The 25,039-nt window shown below is 43.5% G+C and overlaps 1 protein-coding gene across 10 annotated transcripts in view; it reads right to left on the bottom strand.

Moving 5' to 3' along the window:
- ARID1B (AT-rich interaction domain 1B) overlaps positions 1–25,039 on the bottom strand; it is a 490,608-nt gene that overhangs the window by 443,911 nt on the left and 21,658 nt on the right. For all 10 annotated transcript variants that reach the window (XM_066596068.1, XM_066596069.1, XM_066596077.1 and 7 more), the window contains exon 2: positions 5,421–5,615. In XM_066596068.1, coding sequence (XP_066452165.1) covers positions 5,421–5,615 — 195 coding nt within the window. The remainder of the gene's footprint in view (positions 1–5,420; positions 5,616–25,039) is intronic.

Below are 25,039 nucleotides of genomic sequence, written 5' to 3'. Positions count from 1 at the left end.
GTATAAAAGGAGTTTGTACTTCAGCTGAACTAGATTTCTTCCTTGTTTCCAATATATTTAACAGTTATGCAGTGTCGGACCACTAGGACGACATTTGCTAATAAGAATATGGACATTTTTCTTTTTTTGCTAAATTTAAAATTTGTTTGAACCTGGAAATGAACAGACATACAAATTTTGCACCAACAACCCTGGAGAAAGTCCAGTGCAAAGTCATGCCAGCATCCACGACCATTCCACACACAAAAACACAATCACTATATTATCCATTCATGTTTTCCCTGCAGAGTATTAGCAATCATAACTATCGTGTGGCCTGGCCAATTATATCAGCACTGTGAAGAAAAGAAGGGCCAGCAGCCAATCACTGTGCCAGGTCACTGCCTGCTTATGGATAATTTTCAATTATACAGCAATTAGCAAATGAAGGGAAAACCTCAACACTGATCTACTTAACATGTTGTAATTCCACACCGATATGATCTGAAATAGCCACCGTGGCTTTTAAGAAAAATTATGCAGGATAAGGATACCGAAGTATCTGACAAAACCCGGATGGGAACACTTGCAACTCTTGCAATCAATACTTGCAAGAAATGTGGCCATACAGAAGAATGCCTAATTAAAACAGATTCAGCTGTCGTCCTATTCTTGTGAGCCATTGTTAAAGCGAACCCAAGGCCTCTTCCACACCTGCACTGGATTGCCATTATGGGTTTCATTCCCCTCTTTGATTATGGGAGTAGAAAAGTGGCAGGGAGAGTCCAGGCACAGATGTGAATGTAGCCTTAGGGACCTTTTACATGGGATGACTTGTTGGGTGCAGATGTCCGAAAGTCGTTCTGCTTTTACATAGGAACGATGATCGTTAAATGAATAGAAGCGGATCGGATTCTTCTGGCCCACCCGCTCTGCAGAAACTGAGTGACAAACAAGAAGTAGACGAATTCTTATTCTTTGTTCCGTCTGCATTGAGGAACACTAGATGCAGAAATATGAATGATTTAGTCATGTTGAACGGACAGGTATGGGACACAGAAAAAGATTTACTATTCTACTAAACTGATCTTTATCTAATCATTTCATAGGGGATACGCACAAGTCTGTATTCTGACTATGGCTCAGAAAAGCCAGAGTTTTTAGTGCTTTTCTCATTGATATAAGCTCGTGAGCCACTTACGCTCCTTGTACTAGCTGCCATTAACCTAGATTGTACCGAACGCAGCTGTTATACAGCAGGTAGGTGTATTCGAACAACCTTCCACAAAGGCATCAAACTGGTATCAGTCCTGTTTATACCGCAGATGCTTACAAAAACACTTGTGCATAAATCAGATCTCTAGCTCCCAGCCAGGAGCTTCAGTTTGTCTTCCAAGTTTCCATTACCCCCCAAAACAGAAAATATTGCATGTTCTGGATACATTCATTAGGATCATACTCTAAGCAGTGGAAATAAGTAAATGTGTCACTATACTTTACTCTTCAACTCCTTCCGGTCAGTGGAAAGAACAGGTAGTAAAAGTTTAGTCCAACAAAACTGGGTTATCAGCTATCCACAGGTCATGGACCTTTTACACGAGACGAGCCGTTGGGCAATCGATTCACCAACAGCTAGTCCCAGTGATGGTCGCTCCTGCTGTGTTACACAGGAGTATCGCTCACAGCACTGCCGGCATGGAGGCGGAGCAGTCTGGGCAGCGTTCAGCCCCCCGCCGCCTCCATTTACAGTAAGCAGACAGTCCTTCAGAAGTGACCGACTGCGGTTTACACTGAACCATTTTCATCCAGTTGCTGCATGCGTTGAAACTAATGGAGAAGTGGTGGGCACTGCAGTGTCGGTCAGCAGCTTCATCTAATTACTGCCAGCCGCAACCCACCTGCAGTCACCAGACTAGTGGAGTCTCTTAAAAACTTTCGTAGTGGGTCCTCCTGCCCCGGACCTCTAATACAGTAAGTAAAGAGAACTCATGGATGGGACCATAAAAGGGCATTTGCACACATGGTGGATTTGTTGCGGACTTTGCACAACAGAAGAATCTGCCGTAAGTCCACATCAAAATCTGCACTAAATGGATTTTAGTGCAGATCTGCTGGACACGTTTTCACTGTGGAAGATCCATAGCTAATTAGCCACGTATGAACGAGTTCAGAGTTTAAAAAAAAAAAAAAAAAAGAAGAGGCATATTAGGGTGCGTTAACACGTGGTAGATTTACACCAAAATCCCCACCATTTGGTGCAGATTCTGCTGCGGATACAAAGTAGATTTCACCCCATCATTAATAGTAGAAATAAAAGTTACAAATGCTCTACAAAACTCTCAGCATATAGTAGTTTTCTGAGAGGAACAATGGGGATATTGTTCGGGCTCTTTATTCAATTTTTTTTTTGTGGGGACAAGTTGTACGAATAGCCAGGGGCCAATGCTGGTCACTTAATCTCCTACTGGCCAAGGCTGTATGTAAACGTGTTGCAATCGTATACAAATGCTTTTAAGAGATCCCATCAGTTCATGAGTCTACACTGCTCAGACGCGTCAGATCAACTTCCATAAATGTATTCTATTAGTCTTTTTACAGTAGTATTGATGACCCCCACAGCCTTCGTCCAATATACTAGAAAGCTGAAATTCTCAGTATACTCATTTTCAAATTCTGTAACTGTTGACGTCCTTCGAAGCATCCATTTACACTCCGGTAGTGTCAGGTTTGTGACACGGCCAATCACAACCAGTTAGAGATGTGAAACATATAGTGATGTCATCATGGGAGGCTGCGACTTGTCATCTTCATCATGCAGGAGTGTAAACAGAGGCAAGTCCCTCCCGAGAATCCAACATACTGGTAGGACTTGGAGCTTGCCATAAAATCTGCCCTGCTTAAGTTAATGTGGGCACTGTTATATGCCAGATATTTGAGCAAGTAGCAGAAACATGTAGTGGGCTCTGGCGGATATTGCTCCAACTAGGTATACGGTACTAATGGAGACCAATTATAATAGCTGAAAGAAGGTGCATTTTTTTAACATGTGAAAAACACAGGTCTGAACGCCCAAATGCAAATCAGTGGGGATTCAGCACTCTGTAATACAGAGTGTATATATGCCCGCGTGAATGAGCCCTAAAAGGATTAACAATTATTCTATACATTCATTAATGGTTCCTGCAACAAATGGCCATAGACTCCCCGATTGTTGACTTTCTTATAATTATGAAATGAAATGTTAAAAGACTGCGAGTCTAGGAACTTGTACAAATATATTTATGTAATAAGGCACATTCTGCTGTTCTGTAGTTTTTCCCTATGGGTCATCACAGAATGAAGGCCGCAATGGGAGTGTTAATGACTTTTGCATTATTCCAGGATCTCCATTTGGACTATGTAAAACCTTTAAAAGAACAGCATGGTCCTTCTTGTGGGAGGTTTTCCAATCTCCCACTAAACCCTCTTACCTATCTACTGAATGTTCTGCCCACGAACGTTGGTAAATTAAAGGAGATGTCCCGTGGCAGCAAGTGGGTCTATACACTTCTGTATGGCCATAATAATGCACTTTGTAATGTACATTGTGCATTAATTATGAGCCATACAGAAGTTATAAAAAGTTTTATACTTACCTGCTCCGTTGCTAGCGTCCTCGTCTCCATGGAGCCGACTAATTTTTGGCCTCCGATGGCCAAATTAGCCGCGCTTGCGCAGTCCGGGTCTTCAGCTTTCTTCTATGGAGCCGCTCGTGCCAGAGAGCGGCTCCGTGTAGCTCCGCCCCGTCACGTGCCGATTCCAGCCAATCAGGAGGCTGGAATCGGCAGTGGACCGCACAGAAGAGCTGCGGTCCACGAAGGTAGAAGATCCCGGCGGCCATCTTCAGCGGTAAGTATTGAAGTCACCGGACCGCCGGGATTCAGGTAAGCGCTGTGCGGGTGGTTTTTTTAACCCCTGCATCGGGGTTGTCTCGCGCCGAACGGGGGGGGGGGGTTTAAAAAAAAAAAAACCCGTTTCGGCGCGGGACATCTCCTTTAAGTGCCAGGCTGCTCCTTTATATCATGACAGCAGCCAAATGCTTCATTGTACTTAGAGGGTGTGGCTGTGCACTTCCACCAATAACCAGATTAAAGATATACGTCAGACGGAGTTCCTCACTGCCGCAGTCCACAACACTATAGAGAAATAGGATTCCGTTTGGACTTTAGGGGACATTCAATAGCTGTGAATACCTTGGTTCTCCCTAGCCCTCTGGTGCAAGCTTTTATCTCTACACATTTATTTTGTCATTTGGTTTTCCCTTGTTTATATACACTAGATTTGAACCTAAAATGGGTTGATTCCCACTAGCAAAGTTTTCCTCCATGATGCAGTGTTGCGATGCCATGTAGGAGATGGTGGGGGGGGGGGATAAAATTGCAGCATGCCTTTTCTTTTTGTGATGGCACCATTGAAAACAATGGCCGGGGGATTCTCGTAAGGATATTTTAGGATTTTAGTGTCATTAGACTGGTTATATCCTCACCACCACCTAAAATCATCCACCCAAGGTCATGCAAAGGGGTCAAAGTGTGGTACAAGAAAATGCCTGCAGGCTTTCTTATACTAGATTTGTCTGTAGACTATGTTACACCTCTTATGACCAATGTTTGAGATTTTTTTTCTGTTCCTTTTTTCTGTATATTTTTCCCTTATATTAAAAAAACCTTTCAGAAAAGGTAGTGGACAATAAAAAAAAAAATTTTTGGCATAATTTATGCCAGTTTCTGGAGAAAATAATAAATAAATCTTTCAGTCTGGGGTAGACACACCCCTGCAGACAAGCCTCACCCATTTTTTTGAAAATTGGTGAGGCCAGTGCAGAAAGAAAAGTCACAAAATTTTGCACAATTAGGTTCTGCACAAAAATGTGCAGCTTTTCCCCAACAGAAATCTGCCGTAAAGTAGTTCATAAAATGGCAAATTATGTAAATATGCAGCAAGATGTATTTAAGATCACCACAGAATGGACACCTACATCTAATTAGTTTTATGAGAAACTTGTACTGCTGGTAAATGTAAAGAAATACAAGATTTCCAATTAAACGTTCCTCATAACATGCCGAGGGTTTTTGAGCACTTCCCACCTTACAGTGCTTGGTAGTTTGGGTTGATCACTCTGAGCTTCAGAGACCTCAATATAAAACATTAGACAAAGATGTACATTTAGAGGTAGTGACATTAATGCACAAGTCACCTCAGCACGCTGCCATGAATTGGCCATACACATTAGATTATGGTGGGCAATATTGCTATAATAAGTCTTCTGATGTGCATGGGGCAGCTCAGAAGACCCCAGAAGGATTTTCCGTACAGCTCCCACATGGTCCTGGGAGATAAGCTTCCATTTCTCCAGACAGATCCTTAAAATGCAGATAAATACATAAAATGACACCACAAACCTGTTGTTGGGGATACTGCATTCCTCCCATTGTACCAGGAGTACGTCCCTGTATTCCCATTGGATATCTTTGTGGGCCTTGGGGTCCATATGTCTGGCCAGGATATGGACTGCTTTGCTGTGTCTGTGAGTAGGGGCTACTGCCCATTCCATAAAGTGGAGGCCTTTTCATTACCATTGGATCCATTGGACTACCCTGTTTGTACACAAAAAACAACAGCTAAATGCAGAGGCTATCCTTTAGTTCTCTATTATACAATTGATAACATTTCATATTTACAAAACATATTAGGATAGAAATGAGTCTTTGAGTGCACGGTTTTTTTATATTTCGTGTTTAGCATTTAAAGTGTGGGTCCAGTTGTAAGCTACTGATGGTCCAGCTCCCCTGTATTCATCCGGTTTGGTATTGCAGGTCAGGTTGCCTGAAATAGATGAGAACCTAGCCTGCACTACCAATGAGAGCGACTGCAGTGGGAACAGAGCTCTCCACTTCCTACAGAAATCAGCTAAGTGCATGAGTAGGCTGGCCGAGATAGCAGCTGATTGGGCGGGTGCAAGGCAGCAGACCCCTTCTGTCCTACTATTGAGGACCTATCCTGATGATCAGTAAATTTATGACTGGACAATCCCTTTAAATAATGGTGGCCAATATGGTATGTGTGATTGGTATATTTAGAAACATCCCGTTATCACAGAGTCAGGTATTACATTCCGTTTAGAGAACATTTCCCCAACTTCCAAACTACTGCATGGAGGCCAAGCAAGCATCAGCTTTACATCAGTTATGTAAAATAAGGGTACAAGTAAATGAGAACAGTAACTTTAAGGGCTCCTTCCCACGGATGGATTTCCGCCGCGTATTACGCGGCGGAAATCTGCTGCGTTGCCCGCAGCTATTAGGTTCTATTGAACCTAATAGCACAATGCTTACGGTGCGGAATTCTACCGTGGAATTCTCCACGATTTGCCGCGGGTGTACGTGCGGACGGCTTCCATTGCAGTCAATGGAAGCCGTCCGTCACGCTATCTTCCGCTGTAGCACAGCGGAAGATAGTGTGAAACCGCTTCCCCGCCTGCCGTGTCATGACGTGACCGGCGGGTCATGTGACGCTGTGTGCGTGTCATATGACGTGGCCGGCACATCAGCGCTGAAGCGTCGTGCGGGACGTAGGACGCCGGATCCGGAGGTAAGTATTGGGGTCTCTGGGGGGGCGCTGTGACGGGCTCCCCGTCACGGCCATGTGAAGCCGGCCTAAGACATAATAGCGCACATTTGCCATTCGTGTTACACCACAATTCTGATTTGAGTTGCATTTAGTTTTTGGCACCAGCCAAAATTTAGAAAAATTAACATGTTTTTTGGTGCAAGTCAACGGTCAACTTCAATAGCCACTTCAAAAAGTGTCTGAAAAAAAAAAAGTGGTAGTTTAATGGAGACTAGGCTTTTTAGACAAATAAATTTAGGCATTTTTTAAAAATTGCTAAATTTTTACACAATCTCACTTCAGATGGTCAATAAATATTGTACAAATATCTGTAGACATTTAATATATGCGCCAACTTTATCAACATCATGAGATATGACAGCTTTGGTGCATTTTACACTAGAGAGGGGGGGGGGGGGGGGAAACAGCAATAGCATGCCAAAAAAAGTGGCATCAAAAATTAATTTGATTTGATGTGATGTGAAGTTCCCCTCAATGTACACTGTCAAAAAGAACATACAATGCGGCCCCTAGAAGTTGTCATTTTGCTACAAAACTCTGAACGCAGTTCCATCTCAGGCAGCTATGTAAATGATTAGAGTTGTGGTGTGATTAGATAAACAGTCTTGTCACCTGAGGCCCTAAAAGTGGTTCCCCGCCCCATTGGCCTATAAAAGGCTCAGAGGTTCCTTGCGTGCAGTGACCTCTTCTTCCACTTGTGTGGAGCTTGTTGACCCACTAGATGCCTCTACCATGCATAGAAGAGATTTCGCCCCATTACCAGAGTGTGAGAGGGGGCGCATTATTGAGATGCGAGAAGCTGGATGGTCGTATGCATGAATTGCTCCTAACCTGGACTGTTCTAACCAGACTTAGGTGGTGTTTGGACCAGTGGATGGTCGAGGGCACACACAGTGACTTGGCTCAGGACGCCCTCAACAGACCACCAGTAGAGGATAGTCTGATCGTCCGACAAGCACCAGGAGTTCCAACTGTTTCATTGCTCATCCATAGACAGGAAGTGCAATCGTTACACCCCTGTGTCTGTTGGAACCATTTCCAGGTACTTGGCTTTAGGACATGTGGTCTCACAGCGCCCATTATGTGTATGGCCTTTGGCACCTACTGTCGCCTCCATTTGCAGTGGTGTTGTGAACAACAAAACTGGACTGCTATGAAATGTAACCAGGCTGTCTTAGGCCTCCTTCACACGGGCGACACTGAGAAAATCGCAGCGATATCGCATCGCTGCACCGTACGATATCGCTGCGATTTTCTCGCAGCAATACCGCGATTTTGTAGCGCTACAAAGTCGCATGTGACGCTACAAAATCACGCGACTTTGTAGCATCTGCTACTGTCAAAGTTGCATCGCATCTCATGCAAACTGCGTTTTCGTGCGATGCGATGCAACAGAGAGGAAGGCTCCATAGAGAAACATGGGCTACAAAACCTCGCATGTCGCGGGCATATCGCCGGACCTGCGAGGTTTGTGTGTCGTTTTGTAGCATGCTACAAAACATCTCATGTGTGAAGGAGCCCATTGGAAACCATGGGCTTCTAATATATGCAATTTGTAGCATCATAGCAACGCTACAAAATCACGCGACTTTGTCGCTCGTGTGAAGGAGGCCTTAAGCAAGGAATCCAGGTTTAGTTTGGGAGCTGACGGCCATGTCCATGTCTGGAGACCTTGGGGATAAGCAATTCATTCCTGCCTTTGCTGTGCAGCAGCACACCGCCCCCACTGCTGGTGGGCCATCAGCTATGACAGTCGTTCACCCCTAATAGTGGTACGAGGGACAATGACAGCTCAGCTGTATGTTCAGGACATCCTGCAGCCAATTCTTAGGACTGGGCTTTTCTTTTTTTTTTGACAATGAGTGAACGCATATTGTAAGACACCATCAGAAACCAAACTTGAGTAAAACAATTATTTTTGACAACATCTGCAGGACGTGGAATCTGCATACTATACAGCAAAGATCTTTATGATGGATTTAAAAAAATAAATAAAATTATATTGTTATAATTTTGGGAGAAAGTCTCAGCAGAACTTCTATAAACATATTCTCTCCTTTAGTTCTGTAATTGCTGTTTTTTGCTCCTACAGAATGATGTGGGAGTGTGTGCTTAGATGAAAAAGCAGGTTCAAAGATCTACTGTGTAGCACTAAGTATATATAATTTAAAAAGTTGCCGGGTATTCTTGTACGCACCAACCCGAGCTCTGAAGGCTGCAGGTGGCGACGAGGCTCACAAAATATGCCACGCAAAGACATTTGTAGCAGGCAGAATGAACGCTCAAAATGCTTTGCAGTGAAAGGCTCTTATTGGCCATGGAAGACAATGTGATTTGGAAGCGGTGTTGAAGTTTTCGGCGTCCCGTCCCTCTCTTTGATGAATGTTTTGTATTCTCTCCATGGCCATTCTGAACGCAGCACTTCAAAGCCGACTGGCTGCTTTACAAAATAAATTGGATTGAGATGTACACATACTGGAGCTCAAGAGTCCCAAACACATTTCATCCAAGCCTAGGGTGAAGCGAATATTGCTGAGTTATAAAACTTGATTACATTTCCAACCATAACCAACTATAAATATAAAGGCGGTGTGTATGTGTGTAGATTCATACAAGTGCCAAGAGCCTGTACCACTATATAGTGCTGCTCTATGGCACGTATTACCGAAATACTGTCCCCTAGAAATATTACCCCCATAATACCAAAGGTCCACCATAAGTACAGCAGAAAAAACTCCATACGTAACTGTGTGAAATCTCGGGCATAAAAGTACAATATGACCCCATAGACAACCAAGGGTGCTATATTACAGATCTATACATGTGTTTTGGGACGGTGGTACTCTACAGGATACTGGTGTAATGTTCTTGTATTTATTGAATCCTACTTGGGGGCCCTAGAATCCCAAACCACAAGGTCTGTCTCTTCGGGCTTGTCGAGGATATTCTGTTAACAGCGGCAACCCACAACTTATACAATCATTTGTTGTTTTACACTAAAAAGGTCATTATATTGAATTGGAAGAACCCAAGAGGCCAACTAGAGGTGCCTGGATCCAGGTGGTTAATAGCATAGTACTCCCATATTAACTGTCATTAGCCAGGTGTTGTCCTGAAAAAGTTTGGTAAAATCTGGAGTTGCTGGATGAAGAGTTCTGCAACAACGACAGAGGTTTCTAACTTCTCTAGGTTGGACTGCAAGTGTGTCCGCTTGCCAGAATCCTACTCTTGACTTTTTCTAGAAGTCGCACTGTGAGTTTGTGTTCTTCCCGGACTCCCTAGTTGTTTCGCATTCTATAAAAACAGTCATGGAACAGATTTATAGAAATGAATTCAGGTCCATATTTGTATTAGTCAAACAGCACACAACATTAGCTGTTGTCTGTGGTGGCTGTCAGATGGCTGTGCATGAACGCATACCTAATGGAACACATTAGAATAGCAGCCAAACACATCAAAATGGTCAGGTTCTGCCATCAGATACTTGTCTATGGCCACATTTACTGAGGTTTTTATTTAGCAGATCCTAACACGCCATGAGAACAATATCAGCCACACTATATACACGAACCAGTGGAAGCAAAGTCACCAAAATTTAACAAGAAAACAGCCCTAGAAGCTCAGGTACCAGGCGGCAAAGTTATTTTGGAACATATTTTTGGAAAGTTTTATAATCATTCCCTTTACCCATTTACCTGATATTACATGATCTTGTAAACTACTTGGCTACTGCGAAGGTGCTGCTGTAAACAAGGAACCATTGCGATGTTAAAAAGGTCAAGTGGATTAGGTGGTCTAGTTGGCAGCCTCTTGTCATTTTGGGTTAGGCTTACATCTGAGTCGGAGGCTCCAGCAGATTCGGCATAAAACCCCAGATAAAATAGTGCAGCATGCCAAAAGGAAGGACAGAAGCTGAAGAACCTCATTATATAGTCAATGCAGTCCGTTCAGCACCACTTGCTTCTGTCAATGGACAGATCCAGTATTCAGTTTTCCTGCCTCCATGATGGAACAGGACATTGAAATGCCAGTACGAAACTAACCTTAAGGCCCATTTAGACAATGATTATCACTCAAAATTTGCTCAAAAGCCATCTTTTGAGTGATAATCGTTGTGTCTAAAAAGACGACCATTGTGCACTGTTCGTTCATCCTTGACTTTTAGCAAGCTAAAACTCAGCGACGAGACTTATCAGCGCCACGCTCTGAGTTCTCCACGGGATACCAGCTGATAGCATTCTTTCAGCTGGTATCCCGCACAGAGCTCTCAGTGATACCTTATTTGCTACTTAAAACTTTATGCAAAGATGATCGCTCAAAACTATCACTCTAGCTGTCATTTGAGCGATTTTCGAGCAATCGTCTTTCAGTGTAAATGGGCCTTTACTTTGTGTCAACTCTTATGGCAGAAGGCTCCTTAGAGATGTAAAAGGGTCACTCCGGTGATTTGTTTTTCTCATTCATGCTGTTGCCTGCCCCTAGTATATGCAAGTTGGCCAGTATTACCTTGGTTAGCTATTCCTTTCTATCCGAAAAGCCCGGCCTCTTTCTCTTCGGAAGGTCAGTGACCATGTTTGTGCCTGTGCAGAGCCTACCATAAAAGCACTGGACTTCCAGGGAAGAAATTGATGGATACACTACTGTACACACATTCACCTGAAGATTTCGCTGATGGACATTTCCTTTAGCAACCAAACTTATAAAGAGATATAAAAATGAACTATACATTATATTAAGGATCAACTAACTTCAGCTGTTAAACATTACTGTAAAAATCCCTTTAACATGAGGATCCGTCACAGTTACATAAAAAACAAAAGAAAAGGAATTAAAAAGATCCTGTCAGAATTTATTTTGTTAAAATTTCTGACTGTATACTCCTCTTCCTCAGCTTACATCTCCCACAATGCAGCTCTGTTCTTTGCACGAAGTACATTTTGATAGGTTGTAGTCAGCCCATTTACGGGAGGTCACGGACTGCTGCATTGAATATCAGACCACAGCACTTTCTAAGGTCTGTGATTGGCTTCTGCAACCATTCTGTACACAAGCCAACTGCAGCCGATCAACACTGCATGATAGGGAAGAGGAGAGGACAGTATAGCATTTTCTTTTAGTCATGGAAACAGGAATTAAAAAAAAAACAAAACAAAAAAAAAACACTGAGCACTTCTGTAATTTTAAAGAATCCTTGCCATAAAATTAGATGGCAAAGAAATCTAAATAACGTACAAAATAGCCGCCCAGAAGCTTTAACAAACAGGTTTATACATGTACACGCTTCATGAAAAACAACTTATCCTTTATGAAACTGTGCTATATATTATACACATACATTAAAGTAATGTCAGATTGCTGACAAACACAGCCTACAGTTATGTAGTTATGTCTCAGGCAGATATATAAATGATTATAGTTGTGGTCTAATTAGACACGGAGTCTTGTCACCAGAGGCCGTAAGTCTCAATGTCCACGTGCGAATTTTATTTATAAAATCCGCGTGTGGCCCCCGCACAGGAGATCCCTATGGCCAGCAAGATGCATGGATGTATTAGCATCTGTAGGGCAGCTAAAAGCATGCAGATGGGATTTCTTCCTGGCGTGAGTCACATGCACAGGAAGAAATCGCAGCATGCTCCATTTTCCTGCGGATCTGCCGTACAGACGGCTCCCTCGGCTTCCATTGAAGCCTATAGAAGCAGTCCGGATCCACAGCACAGCTGCAGCTGTTTTTGTGTTGTGCCGCCGATATGCGGGAGAGCAGGAGATTTAAAAAGGAAATGGTGTGCACGCGGCACGCCGAGCACATCGGCCGGCCGGAGTTCCAACCTGCACTGAGGAGAGTCCCGCCGCGCAGGAGAGGTAAGTATAATGTATTCTCCCGCTCCATGTGCTTCCCCTGTTGTCCTATAAAAAGGCTCTTGGAGGCTACTTTTGTGTAGTGTATCTCTTGTTAAGAGACCACTAACAGCTAGACAGGTCTCTATCACGCACTAGAACATATACTGCCCAGTCAACTTTGGGCACTTTGAGAGCGGGTGCATCATTGGAATGAGACACGCAAGATGGCCATTTCAACAAATTGCCCACCATCTAGGCCATTCTAACCAAGCTGTTAGGAGGTGTTGGGAGCAGTGGTCACATGAGGATACACACACACGGGGAACAGGTTCGGGACAGCTCAGACGGACCACCAGTAGAGAGAATCATTTGATCTGCTGACAAGCACAAGCAGAGCCAACAGTTTCAATGACCACCATCCAGACACAAATGGCGCCTTAATTACAGAACCGTCTCTGCCCAGAATACTTCCAGGCACCTCACAGAAGACTTGATGTCACAACGCCCATTGTGTTCTGCTATAAGCACCCCAACACCTTCACCTTAGTTTCCAGTGGTCTTGAACAAGAAACCTGGGCTACTACAGATCGTAACCAAGTCCATGTTCAGTTTAGGAGCGGACGACCGTCGTATTACAATGTGGAGATTTCGTGGCGAGTGCTTTGATCCTGCCTTTGCTGTGGAGCTGCACACTGCCCTCATTGCTGATGCGATGTTCTGGGGGGTCTATCACATAAGACAGTCAGCATTTTCTAGCAAAATAATACTCAGCCGCACACATAAGGGGGTCACAGGAATGTCCCCACAGCATTATTACACTTACCTGGCTGCCCGGTTGCCAGATATAAATCACCAATCAAGCATTTATGGGACCATCTGGGATACAAACTTTGGCAGTCTACAAGTGCGCAAAATCTAGAGGCTCAGTTGCAAGAACTATGGGCAAATATTTTGAAGGATGTCATATGGGGTCTGTATGCCTCCATCACATCTTGTATCCAAGCTAGAGGCAGTACAATACGGTACTAGAGATGATTATGATTATTACTCCTAGGGGAGGGATTGTTTTGCAAAACCCTTGCTGAAAAAAATAAGTAAATTTTTTTTTCAAATGTTTCACCTCATAAATCGATACAATGTTTAATACACGTGGATATTCTGCTATGTGGATTTGATTCCCGCTTCCCACTGAACTAAAAAATTAAAAAGCACAATGACACGAGCCAATGTGGATTTTATCGCAGAATCTGCAAAAATAAAAAATAAGAGGCCTCAGTGCTTTTCGATTTCCTACGTCTTTGGAATTTACTCTTTGCTTCAAAAAAAAGAAGAAAAAAAAATTTGCAAATATCCCAAGTGCGATTCCAGCCTGACCAATCAGTGCAGCTGACAGATGATGTGCAGCGTGTAATTCCAACAAACTCACTTCAGTTGTCAATATAAAAGCAGAGCCAAGAAGAACTGACCCAAAAAGCAAACGGTTCAACGGTCTTTGTGCTTTCAGCTGAGAGGCATAAGCCATACATTCAGCGCTGCAACAGGTATTCATGTGCCGAGTCCCACAGGCCAGCAGGTACAACAAGCCTTTTGTGTAGATCTGAACGCACGCCAAAACGTCTGCCTTTGTATGGAACAAACCTGTTTTCTGCTGATAACAAAGCACTAAGTTGTGAAAACTTGCAGTCATGCCGGTGACTAACAGCTGACGCTCTGCAAGAACAGACAGATGCACAACCAGCTCCACTACGTCACCAGTTCATCTAAACCACCAACACTGGGACCAGTTTGGATAACACTACAAAAAACGACAGATAGTACAACTGTAGCAACTCACCATCCCAGTAACCAGGGGTCCACCTTCATTACACACATTTATGCAACTAGAGGATGGAAACATAGCTCCACAGTGCCACCTATCTGCAGACAGGCCATTTTGGAGAGTTTATCCCTCATCAGTGCAAATGGTTGGCTGGGTGAGAGATAGTTAATATAGGTCAGAGGGAATAAAGTTTCTTCTTTGTGAGAGTGTCAAGTTAGTGTAGGGAGTCTTATGTAGGCCATGCAATGCACCCTGGGAAAAAAAGTATGCAAAGAGGGGGTGGAAAGTTACCACTACAGCACCACCTATTGGAAGGTTGATAACTATCGCCACAGGACAATTCTATTGAAAGGTGCTTTGCAAAACTACAGTACTGATGTTCTATCCTCTGTATAGGTAATCAATATCTGATCATTGGGCATCCGCCCCTCAGGATTCCTGCCAATCATCTGCCTAAAGCGATAGGGAGGCTTGGATAAGTGCCGCAGCCCCTTCAGTCCATACCGGGCACAGCTCCGGACATTGAATATCAGCTGTGTCTGGTATAACCTTCACTTGAATGGGACCAAGCTGCTCTCAGGCGAAGTGACTGATGAACATGACATCAAAGGACTAAGAAGAAAAATACAAGGTGTTTATGAACAGCACTTTGAAAAATTCAAAAAAGGTTATATGTATATGCAATAAAAGACGGACTTATCGGGCATGTGCGGCTCAACCTGTGGAGGGGTTGGCCGCCATGCCTTAGATCCAGGAAGGCCACAACGAGGAAGGAGTTGGGGGGATACTCTGTCCAAAAGGAAGGGCTGATGCAGGGAAGGTCCTGAGGTACAGTGAAGGTTTTGGACAAATATTAAAAAAAAACAAAAAGGAATAAAAAAATAAAAAAAATTGAAATTAGCGCAGAGGATTTCATTTTGGTTTCTAGAACAAAGAGACTGCACCATCACTGCAGTGGCCTCCTTAGACAGCTGACAAGTGGAGGTCCCAAGTAAGAGACCCCAATCCATTTTACACTGATGACATCCTCAGGAAAGGTTATCAGTACCTTAGCCCTGGAAAACCCCTTTAAAGCCTCAAAAAGTTAGCCCCTCAAGTTAAAAGGCATTTTTTCCACGGAACAATTATGGTTGGACTTCCGTGATCCAGCGACAATCTGCTGGATGCGGTAACTAAAAGAACAAGTTATTTGCTTCTTGCTCATCATTCAGTTTCTGCATACCTTTCCGTGTAAACAGGCAGTATCACTTATGAACGACTGCCTGTTTACATTGAATGGACGCGGGTGGGAAGGGTCTCCAGTTGGCTCCATTAAGTTAGCAATGACAGTTCCTGTGTAAAAACACAAGAACGATTATCGCTGGGACGACCAATCAGACACAGATGTAGGACATAAATGGGTCTTACAAAACACTTTGCCATTATATGGCAGCAATAAAATTTATCCCAGGCAAGCAGAAGTTGTTAACCTGCCATGCAACTAAACTACCGTGTTTCTCCAAAAATAACATCCATCCTGAAAATAAGCCCTATTCCGTTTTCTCCAGAATTTTCAGGGAGGCTTAAAATATAAGACATACCTCAAAAATAAGCCCTAGCCGAGGTCTACACTGTTCCCGCAGTCCTAGGCGCTCACACATCACTTCCTGGTTAGAAGATTCATAAATCCCAACTCCAGGAAGCAATGGCTGTGATTGGTTCATCGAGCGCTGCATTGATTGGCTGAGCCACAGCGCTTGAGAACCAATCACAGCCATCGCATTGGTTTATTCAGCGCTGCATTGATTGGCTTTTCGAGCGCCATGGCTCAGCCAAACAGGCATCGCATTGTGGAGGCGGTATTTATGAATTGGCTAGTTGTGTTAGGGTGTTTATTTACACAAGTAGTTTCTCTCACAGCGAAGCTTCAAGATTCAAATATCACTGCAGGTCCTATTTGTGGGCGATTCCTCATAAAAAGTTGCCCATTGTTCCATGTTCAAGCACTTTGAGGGAATGTCCACATGACACATGAACGCCAATTCACCGTAAGAGAATTGTGTGTGGAAGATCTGCAGCGTTTACAGCAGAAGCACAAGACCTGTCACTAATCCCATCCGCAGTGTGCACGGAGCTGCGGAGTAGACTTCAATCCAGAGCCTGTCAGTTTATACTGCGGATTTCACCCTTTGCGAGATCACAGCAAAACCCACAACGGATTTGTTACAGATCTGTATGTCCTGTGTAGGATGAACCCAAACAGGCACCTTCATACCAAGCAAAATCGCTGCCAGCACTCTGCAATTTGACGGTGGCTAAATCTGCACCTAAACGGTCTGCATTTGGCCGCATTTCAAGTTGCGGTTCCCCTTAAATTTCGGGGGTTGGTTTCTCAGCATAAACACGCTGCGGATTAATTGCAGACAATCTCTGAAGTCTCCTGCACGTGGCTTGTGTTGTAAACTGTACAGAGTTTTCGTAGTATTTGCTGCCTGCGTGACAGCAGCCCAAGGGCTCTTACCCACTTGCATTTTATTTTTTTATTTATTTTTTTTTTTCCAACGCTGCGTTTTTTTAAATGCAATTGTCAATGTTAAAAACGCATCTCACAAAAATGATAGCACAAACTTGCGATGCTTTAACATTAGAAAGTCCCATTGACAATTGCGTTTAAAAAAAAAACCGCAAGTGGGTAAGAGCCCTAAAGGTTATTCTGTGTTTCTACAAAAAAAAACAAAAAACACAACAGCTAAAATAGGGCCAGTAGTGTGAAAAAAAAATAAATAAAGCAACATTTTTCTTACAACAATGGCAGTGGAAGAAAAAAAAAAAAAAAAAAAACCCACTAAATCAGCACCTGCGGGTGCACCCCGAGGCACCGAGCGCAGCTTCTATTTGTGCATCTTCCATATTTAAGTAATGTTATTAATCAGGTCCCACCTGAAACAATCTATGAAATTGATTCTAATCACTGGGCCACGCGGAGCTTTGTGTAATCAGCATTCATTTTAGGAAATTAATTGCCTGATTGATTCTCCAGAGGTCGCGGCTGTCATAGTTTTTGAGAAGGGGTGTCACAACAATAAGAGTTAAATCCCAAAGCAAGCCAAGTCAGTTTTTACTCTTTCACCCGTTAGCCCATATTCCCCAGACGCCTCCTGTAGTGGAAAGCAGAGGGTCCTTCCAACTACAACACCGGCGGTTAGTCACATTACAGTATGCCATTCCAATAGGTGAGGAATAGAGATGAGCGAGCATACTCGCTAAGGGCAATTACTCGATCGAGCATTGCCCTTAGCGAGTACCTGCCTGCTCAGAAGAAGACGTAGCAGCACAGAGCAGCTATCTGTGTGCAGTGCAGCCACCTCTGGTCTCTTTCACCCGTTAGGTATTCGAAGATGAAATATAGTTTAGAGGTAGTTTATGAGTGTTCATGGAGAGCACCACATGTGCCTGGTCTCCGTTCCGGAGTGCTGGTCGGGAGAATAGGAGTCCCCTTCATCCCCAAACAAGGTGGCAATCTTGAAGGAGGTATTGTCAACATTTATAGTATATTTTTGATTTGCCATAAGGGTCTCCGGTGGGAAACACCCCTCTGCACATCTTACTGCGGTCCTTGGGACTGGTACAGTACAACAATGTAGACCTCCCCTGCCTTAGACTATATTTTTTGGCGTTATTGGCATCAGTTGGTCCAGTCTGGAAATGAGAATATATATTAGTTTTCCATGGGTCATTCCTACTTAGATTACAATGAGAAATTTGAGCAAACTCAGATGAGGCATGGTCAACGGGAATAGACTAGTATTATAAAAAAAAAACAAAAAAAAAAAAACACTGCCAACCTTCAGATTTCTCATACAAGTGTCAAAAGTATACAAAGAATGGTGTTTAAGGATAAAACAAAATAGTCATGCTGTGAACGTAAACAGCTGCAAAAAGGGGTCATAGAGGGATGTCAAGAATCACTCTGAAGAACAGGTGGCTCCTAGAGCAAGTTACAACAGAATATAACACCAATTCTCCAACTAATGTGCTCATACGCACAACTTGTTCCTTAGCAAAACAGAAGAGACTTATCCCATAGCTTTTTACACAGAATACAAAAGTTCAAGTAGGAGCAAAGCTGTGGAAGTATGAAATGCACTAAATGCTAGCCTTGAACCCTGCAGTAACAGCTAACAAACTAAAGTTAGCAATGAAATAAAAGACAGCAAGAGAGGAAACATAAAAAGCATGGGGGGGGGGGGTGTATTGTGCTCAAGGAAGACTATGATGATGTAACAAAGCCACCCATGGGCCATGAAAAGGAGCTTGAAATATGGTGCAAGCCAGGCTGTATGTACAGGAACAAAAAGTACAAATCATGTGGGCAAGTCCACTTTATATGCAACATATCGCTGGGAGAGACATCCCCCCCAAAACAGCTGGCTAGCCAGGAATAATGTAGGCCCAGGATGTGGGGGACTATGGACCAGCAGTAAGTACCACCATCCATGTTGGTAAAACTAGAGGAGAAGCTCTGCATCTTGTTCCAAGTTGCTCGGTCCATCATGCCAGATAAAGCCATTTCCTGACATTAGGAGTATGATGATTAGCATGGTTCAATGAGAAGTAAATGAGGTGGAGGAGGTCCTGGAATGTGAGGATGGTGGACAATTCCATTCAAAAGTTGTGAAAAAGGTGAACACTGCTGCAATATGGGAGCAGTTTTATCATCCTATGTATGTATGGTATCCTGAGTGCTATGGGGAGGTTTCTTTCAGTACCTGAAGAATACAGTTGAGCTTTTATAAGGCCATTCGCTCACCACCTAAAGCCTCTGAAATGGCAGCCAGTTTTGGTCTGGTGGACACAACCCAATTTTTGAACACAGATGTGTTACTTTATGTGGTAGTAATTTTAGAACGCAAAATTCAAGTTTTTCTCCTTGTAGGATGGATACTCATACGAAATAGTTAATTAACATTTACCATAAGTCCACTTTAGGTTGGCATAATTTTCTAGGCATCCTTTTGGGGATATCAGAGAGCTTGTAAGTTTAGAGGCAATATTTCTAATTTTGAAGAAAACAAACATTCAAAAATTAAAAATGAAATGGCCTTCAACAGCCTGTATATTAGAAGCCCCCATTAGATCACTCCATTCAAAAACTACACGCCTCCTAATATTCAAAATGGTATTTATGCACCGTGAAGAAGCTTGAAATTCATTTTTCTGCAGATTTTCAATTCTAAAAATTTTTAAAGCCGCAGAAGCTTTAAAGAAGTAAAACTCCCATTTATGACCCCAAATCTGCAGTTTTTAAAAGAATCCCACATGGTAATAGTGCACACCATGACTCAAAACACAAGCCTCAAATGAAGGAGCATCTTTTGGATTTCGGGCCTCACTTTCATTGGGCCAATTTCCAGGCAATATATTTCAGGTTTACAGAGTAGTTGAGATACCAAGAGATAAAGAAATACCCCTCAGAAGAGCCTATTTTGCAACCTACACCCTTGTAGGAATTCACATAAAAAGGGGTATAGTGAGCGTTTTGCCACCATCAGTTATTTGATCTCTCTCTCTCTATTCCGCCTCACATATTTCCGTGTACAAAATGTCAAAGATTTATTATTATTATGGTTGTTCTGTTTATCTGTTTCCTCTTTTTCAATAAACCATATATATTTTTCCCCCTCCCAAACGCATCTTTTGTGGTTTTTTCATTTATTTATTTATGGTCCTTTTATTTATTTACTTCCCCTTCCCTTCCGGGTTAGATTTCATAGTTACAGATCCTGACCCACACGGCATTCCATATCTCTCTCCGCCCGTGCACTTCCTATCCCACTATCTGTCCTAGATTTGCTCTGGTTTGAGCCTGTATCCATCTAAGCCTTATATCGTAATATTTTTGGCTATTTTTGCGTTTAACATATGTTTTTTTCCCATGGAAGTATTTGGGCAACTTTATTTTTAAATTCACCTATTGTGGGAGGGTCTTCATCCAGCCAGTGCTGCGCAATCATTTTTCTTGCCATATATAGCAGTCTGGCTACCGCTAGCTTTTCGCTTTCATCTAATGTTAAGTCGTGGATGTAGCCCAGAATGCACACAAACGGTGTGAGATCCAAAGTTATTCCGAATGTTGTATTAATTATTTCGCATATTTCGGTACAATATCTAAGTAGCTTTGGGCATCGCCACATCATATGAATTAGGTCTGCCGTGTGGGTCTTGCATCTTGCGCACATAGGGGAAGTTCTTATTCCTATATTATGCAGAAAGGCTGGGGTCCGGTATACTCTATGTATCAAGTATATTTGAGACAGCCTGTGCGACTCACTCAGAGACAAACTAGGTATCATTTGTAGGATTTCCTCCCAGTGCGACTCCTCAATAGGGCCAATGTCCTCTTCCCATTTTGCCTTGGACCGAACCGGGTTGCGTGCATTCACTGTGTCCTGCACATGACAGTATAGTTGCGTGATTTTCCAATTATATTAGCCACTATATTTGTTACTACCGTTATTTCCGTCGTGGCCACCTCCGCCCGAAAGGCGTGTCTTAACCGCAGGTATTTATAAAATTCCTTATTTGATAGATCATAGTCTTGTCTTAAAGGGGTTGTCCCGCGGCAGCAAGTGGGTCTATACACTTCTGTATGGCCATATTAATGCACTTTGTAATATACATTGTGCATTAATTATGAGCCATACAGAAGTTATAAAAAGTTTTATACTTACCTGCTCCGTTGCTGGCGTCCTCGTCTCCATGGTTTCGGACTAATTTTCGGCCTCTGATGGCCAAATTAGCCGCGCTTGCGCAGTCCGGGTCTTCTGCTTTCTTCAATGGAGCCTCTCGTGCAGGATGCCGGCTCCGTGTAGCTCCGCCCCGTCACGTGCCGATTCCAGCCAATCAGGAGGCTGGAATCGGCAATGGACCGCACAGAAGAGCTGCGGTCCACGGAGGAAGAGGATCCCGGCGGCCATCTTCACCGGTAAGTATAGAAGTCACCGGAGCGCGGGGATTCAGGTAAGCGCTCCGGTAAGCTTTCTTTAGGTCCCTGCATCGGGGTTGTCTCGCGCCGAACGGGGGGGGGGGGGTTGAAAAAAAAACCAACCCGTTTCGGCGCGGGACAACCCCTTTAATTGCTCGAAGGTTCTCATCCCCCCTCCATCTAATATTTGTGTCATTCTTATAATTCCTTCATCTTCCCATCCCTTGAAATCCTGCAATTTATAAATTTCTGGGAAATGTGGATTGTTCCATATTGAAGTGTATTGTGTGCAACTAGTTAATCCCAACATAGACCTAGTTTTCCACCATGTTTTGTGAATAAGTAGTAGCGTGGGGGTATTTTGACCATTTTTACTGAATATACCTCTCTCTAGAGCTTCAAATAAGTGTGACCCGGCAAAACATTCCTTCAGAACCCGGAAGCAAGCATCTTGTGTTTCCTCCGATTCCCAACCCCTAAGATGTTGTAATTGGGAAGCTATGAAATATGACAGGGGGTTGGGTACTGCCAATCCGCCCTTCTCTTTAGGGTTACTCAGCACTTTCAGTTTAAAGCGGGGGATTTCCCCCCCCCCCCCATATAAGTTCTCTAAACATTCTGTTAATTTTATAAAAAAAAGCGCTGTGTTATCCAATGTGGGGAATTATGAAGTATAGTAGCTGCGGCATCCATATCATTTTAATAAGATTTGTCCTCCCTATCACTGACAATGGAAGTTTACGCCACATATGAAGTTTTTGTTTCCACCTGGTAATGAGTGGTTCTAGATTTATCCTCCCATATTCACTGACCTTTCTAGTGATGTTAACTCCCAGATATTTAAATGTCTCGGTTCCTTTTTATAGTTATTTCTTTATTAATAATTTGCAGTTCGGGGACATCCACTGGCATTATTACTGATTTAGACCAATTGATCGTCAATCCTGAGAAGGATCCGAATTCTTTAATTGTCTGCATAGTCATCTCCAAAGACCCCCCTGCATCCTCTAGAAATAGGAGTATATCATCCGCATATAAAGCGATTTTTCCTCCATATTTCCTATCCGGAAACCCACTATTGCCGGGTGAGCCCGTATTTTACACGCAAGTGGTTCGATTGCCAGTGCAAACAACAGTGGTGACAGCGGGCACCCCTGTCTTGTTCCCCTGTGTAGTGGGAACATATCAGAGGACCCCCCCCCCCCCCGTTGATGAACACATCCGCCCCCACGTTTGTGTACAGCAGTCTGACCATAAGCAGGAACCCTGGGCCGCACCCCATTTTTTCTAGTACTTTCCAAAGATATGACCATTCAACACTGTCAAAAGCTTTAGCGGCATCTAGGGAGCATATTATTCTGTTTCCCTCAATGTCTGTTGGAATTTGTAGGTTCAAATACAGTCTGCGTATGTTCGCTGCCGTGGACCTCGCCGGTATAAACCCGTTTTGGTCCAGATGTACCAGGGTGGATACCACTCTGGAAAGTCGATTTGCCAGGGCTTTAGCTATAATTTTAACATCTGTATTTAACAGTGAGATTGGCCTGTACGAGTCCATCAATAGGGGGTCCTTATCCGATTTTAGTAGAATTGTTATTTTTGCTTTTTTCATAGATGGCGGTAGTTCTCCCTGCTCCTCCACCTCCCCACTATAGTGTCCAAGAGACGTGGTAACAAGATATCCGCGAACTGCTTATAATATTCTATAGGAAAACAGTCCTCCCCAGGGGCCTTGTTGTTTTGCATACTTTTCACCGCTTCCTGCAGCTCCTTCAAATCTAGTGGAACGTCAAGAAAAGCTTTCTGCTCCTCCGAGAGTTTGCGTGTTGTTATTTCTGCCAGATAGTCCTCTATCTGCTCCGCAGATTTATTCAGGCTGGAGGAGTACAGGGAGCAGTAAAAAACCTTAGCAATCTCCCAAATTGAGGGCGTATCCCTAGTAATACTACCCCGCGCATCTTTAAGTTCTAGAATGTACGTAGACCTATTCTGTGCCCGGGCTATTACCGCTAGCATATGTCCCGTACGCTCCCCCTCTTCATAGTAGGAAACCCCCTCTTTGGTGGTCGCCGTCTCCAGAGTATGTATTTAATGCTTCTTGGGCCTCCTTCCAGGCCTGCAGCGCTGATGTAGTGCCTTCTTTCACAAATTTGTCTTCCGATTCTTTTAGACTAGAGATGAGCGAGCACCAAAATGCTCGGGTGCTCGCTCGAGTCGAATTTATGAATGGGTGAGTGACTGCTGCCTCTCATCGGATTGGTCCCGCTGAGCCAATCAGAGGCAGCAGTCACACACCCATTCATAAATTCATGAATGGGTGTGTGAGTGGAATCTGCCCCTGATTGGTCAGGCTGTGAGCAATTAGAGGCAGCTCATTCAGCAGGCGGGGATTTTAAATCCCCGGCTGCTGAATACTACTCACAGCTGTTCAGAGCAGTTCAGGAGGACTGCCGCTGGCCACGCTGAACTCCGTCTGCCGGGACCAGGTGAGTATATATATATATATTTTTTATTTTTACACATTTCTGAATGAATTGCAGGGAAGGGCTTATATGTTTAACCCCTTCCCGACAATTCATCCCGCGATCGCCGGCAGCCCATTGCTTTTAATGGAGCCGGCTGTATTGCCGGCTCCATTGAATTCAACGGGCTAACATCGTTCTGCCGGGACAAGGTGAGTGCGAGTGTGTGTGTGTGTGTGTGTGTGTGTGTGTGTGTGTGTGTGTGTGTGTGTGTGTGTGTGTGTGTGTATATGTATATTCTTTTTTTTTTTTTTTTTTTAAACACATTTCTGGATGAATTGCAGGGAAGGGCTTATATATTTAAGCCCTTCCCGACAATTCATCCCGCGCTTGCCGGCAGGCCATTGCTTTCAATGGAGCCGGCTGTATTGCCAGCTCCATTGAATTCAATGGTCAGTGCTCGTTTTAATCGAGACGAGTACCGCGTGGTGCTCGTCTCGAGTAACGAGCATCTCGAGCACCCTAATACTCGAACGAGCATCAAGCTCAGACGAGTATGCTCGCTCATCTCTATTTTAGACCCTTTTGCAGTCTCTGTCCCCTTTCTTTATGACTATTTTTTGCCTGGGTAATTTGCTGTATAAATATGCCCCTCATGTAGGCTTTCATGGCCTCCCAGCACACCGTCATATTTGTTGATCCTTTATTTAATTCAAAGTACTCCACCAGAGCGATTTTAGGGTTTTCTTTATTTAATATATTTAAACCAGTGGGGATTTAGTTTCCCCCTCTTACTGGTATAAATGTAGTTGTTGCAGTGCTGTATGTCTAATCGTAACAGGGAGTGGTCCGATATGACTCTAGGTAGATATTCAATGGATAACGTGTCCCCATACAGTTTAACATTATCCACTGCTAAATCTATTCTTGATAGGGATTGATATGTAGTTGAATGACATGAATATTGCTTGTCATTAGGGTGTCTCGTTGTCCATATATCTAGCAATGACGTTTCCGCTAATAAATGTCCTAGCGACGTCATACTATTCTCTCCCGGGGTATTTTCGACTCGTAACCTGTCCTGCAAGGGGTTAATAACCGAGTTGAAGTCTCCGATTATAAGTACTGAAACATCCGGTGTCTCCGCCGCAAATCCCAGCACTTGACGCATTACTGAGCTGTTATATGGGGGTGGTGTGTATATATATATATATTTTGAGATGAGGACACAGGTATAGTTATATACCTTGCAATTTAAGCAGATGAACCGGCCCTCCGCATCTATCTTCTGTGTGAATCACTTAA

This window comes from Eleutherodactylus coqui, chromosome 3, assembly GCF_035609145.1.
Source record: "Eleutherodactylus coqui strain aEleCoq1 chromosome 3, aEleCoq1.hap1, whole genome shotgun sequence".
NCBI classification, from domain to species: Eukaryota; Metazoa; Chordata; class Amphibia; order Anura; family Eleutherodactylidae; genus Eleutherodactylus; species Eleutherodactylus coqui.
The sequence above is the reverse complement of the archived record's forward strand: the minus strand, read 5'-3'. Positions and strand labels throughout refer to the sequence as shown.